This window comes from Morone saxatilis, unplaced genomic scaffold (genome assembly GCF_004916995.1).
Source record: "Morone saxatilis isolate NCDOM2014 unplaced genomic scaffold, NCSU_SB_2.0 Contig17, whole genome shotgun sequence".
Classification (NCBI taxonomy): Eukaryota; Metazoa; Chordata; class Actinopteri; family Moronidae; genus Morone; species Morone saxatilis.
The window spans coordinates 1,581,055-1,583,631 of record NW_023339729.1 but is presented as its reverse complement, the minus strand read 5'-3'; the positions used below and the strand labels follow the sequence as shown (position 1 = coordinate 1,583,631).

The following is a 2,577-nucleotide window of genomic DNA, read 5'->3' as shown; positions in this document are numbered from 1 at the left end:
TGTCCTCAATGTGGCACGTAGTGTAAAAGAGCTTTGAGTGGTCGGAAGACTAGAAAGGCGCTATACAAGTACAGGTCCATCTACCATCAGCTGACTCTTATTAAGACAGCAGAGTCCAGCTTGTCAGACGAGGCTTAAAGTCTGGTGACGTTACATTATTTTGTTATTGTCAACAATCCCAGTTCAAATATCCAAACCAGCACTGAATGTATCTAGTAACAATCACTGTATGTGTATCTTCTTCCTCTGTGCCATCGAGCTTAAAAACACATCAGTAAGCCACACTGTAGAAAACAAAAGCCTATATAAAGAGGTGCAATGCAATGCTGTGCCATCAGTGTCAGATTATTAAACCTTGTAGCTGTAAAAGCACAATGCTTTGGGAGGGTTGCAGTTCATTGAGGTAAAACCATATTCTGTCTGACTGAAGACCCCCATTTGAGTAACACTGCACTAGAGCACCAAGCAAGAATGAAATTGCCCAGAAGATGCACCCTTTCTTCCTGTTTTAGTGACGTCTGATTAAAAACGACCAAAGGGCTGGGAGAGCCACTGACAGACTTAGGCCTGTCACAGTCATTACGTTATCGACAACTGTGAGAAAAACAGCGGGGAACGCTTCTCAGCCAGACTGTGGTCCAACCTCCTCCACTGCTGTCCATTGGGATTGACTCTTTATACTGAGCACTGTCAGCAGCCAGGCAGGACATTGGAAATGGAAATTTGAGCTTTTTACATCACAGGTGATGAAAATATGAGGTAGGCTAAAACATGAGTCATGTAGCGGAGTTGCCACTGCGGAAACTGAAGGAAAAGGAGTTTAATATGGCGCTGAACTGAAAAAACAAGGAGCAATAGTCAAAGCTTTGTACTGAACAGCCTAATCTGATTCGACAGAATTTCTCAGTTGGGTACAGCCCTAAAATCATTTCAGCACTAATACCATAGACAAAGTCCTGGCGTCATCCTCTTCTGTCGGTTCTTTGTGTGTTTCAGTGTTCTTGATGACCTGCAAGCCTCCTCTTTACATGGGACCAGAGTACATCAAATACTTCAGTGACAAAACCATTGATGTGAGTACAAGTGGTAGTGTGTCCATGACCAAGAGCAAAAATCTTGTTTCTTTAATCATAAATCTAAAGTGTCTGTCTGTCTGTCTGTCTGTCTGTCCAGGATGAGCTGGAAAGAGACAGTCGTGTGACATGGATCGTTGAATTCTTCGCCAACTGGTCTCCGGAGTGCCAGTCCTTTGCTTCGGTCTATGCTGATCTCTCTCTCAAGTAAGAGTCCATCCAGCCACGCAGTCACAGTGTACAGTGCACCCAGTGACACGAATGAGAGAACTTAAGCTATTTCTTCGTTTTGTGTTTCAGGTACAACTGTTCTGGCCTCAAGTTTGGCAAAGTGGACATCGGACGTTATGGAGAGGTTTCCAAGAAGTAAGCCTTTATTTTCCTTTGGTTTTTGATAGGATTGTCTTTTTTGATGGGCTTTTATTTTGTCAGAGAGGATGTGTGAATATGTCATCTCATGGCTTGAATTCTGTTCTGTAGGTACAAGGTGTCTGCGTCTCCGCTGTCCAAACAGCTTCCCTCCTTGGTGTTGTTTCAGGGAGGGAAGGAGGTGATGCGGCGCCCCCAGGTGGACAAGAAGGGTAGAGCTGTTTCTTGGAGCTTCACTGAGGTCAGACTGGACAGAGCACTTCACACCTGTAACATTGTTTTAACACAGACTGCTGAAGCTTCTTATTCACCTCAGAGTGAGGACTCTGGTCTTTGTCCCCCAGCACTTACATTGAAATAGCTTTAGGATATGACACTTTGCAGTCAGTATAGACAGGATGAACCATCCAGCTACCAATAATCCTTTAAATGTACATATAGGTGTGTAATTATTGTGTTAAGATATAGTTAAAAAAATGTCTGCAATGAATAGGTCCGGTTACCTTTAGAACATATTTCTTATTGTTACGGTACTATCTTTACCCCCAATATTGGAGATTCACATATAGATTTTTCAGCCAATACAATAACCAATAATTACCTGCTTCTTGTGGCTCATACCAATAAGATAACTGCTAATTTAATATTTTTGTGGTGTCTGATTGGCCAGTGGGTGTGCACTATTTTCTCTTTCTCTAGTTTATTTTATTCCCCTGACTGAGGTCAGTAATATGTCTAATATATATTGTGTGTAGGAGTTTGCTATGTAATTTTGCATGGCAGGTGCGCAGGTGCTGTATGAAAAGGCTGATATGATTGGTTTTGATGTAAGATAATAAAACAATATATGTGCTAATGAAAATAGAACTACAATATGTATACAAATATTAAGTAAGTAAGTATAAGTAAACCCTAACCCTGTAGTCTGGTAATCCCTAATGTAAAGCAGTGCTGTGTTCATTTTTCAGGGATGGATAAGTAGTGAATGAAGGCGGCCATGACTCTTGATATTTATGCAGGTCTCTTTTTGTAGCATTAAGCACCGACACAATTATTAATAGACACATGGTCTTTTATCCCCAGCTCTCCAGGACAACAGTAAGTTTCTTTTTTGTCACCCATTCCTCACATCTCT

General features: G+C 41.6%; 1 protein-coding gene across 1 annotated transcript; it reads left to right on the top strand.

Annotated features, from left to right (window-relative positions):
• The first annotated feature begins 22 nt into the window (after window positions 1–22).
• On the top strand, window positions 23–1,984 carry LOC118327232 (thioredoxin-related transmembrane protein 2-B-like). The gene is made up of 4 exons (XM_035660522.1): window positions 23–1,073; window positions 1,174–1,280; window positions 1,374–1,439; window positions 1,554–1,984. The coding sequence occupies exons 1-4, from the start codon at window positions 1,005–1,007 to the stop codon at window positions 1,801–1,803; spliced, it is 492 nt and encodes a 163-aa protein (XP_035516415.1). The 5' UTR covers window positions 23–1,004; the 3' UTR covers window positions 1,804–1,984.
• The last annotated feature ends 593 nt before the right edge of the window (window positions 1,985–2,577 follow it).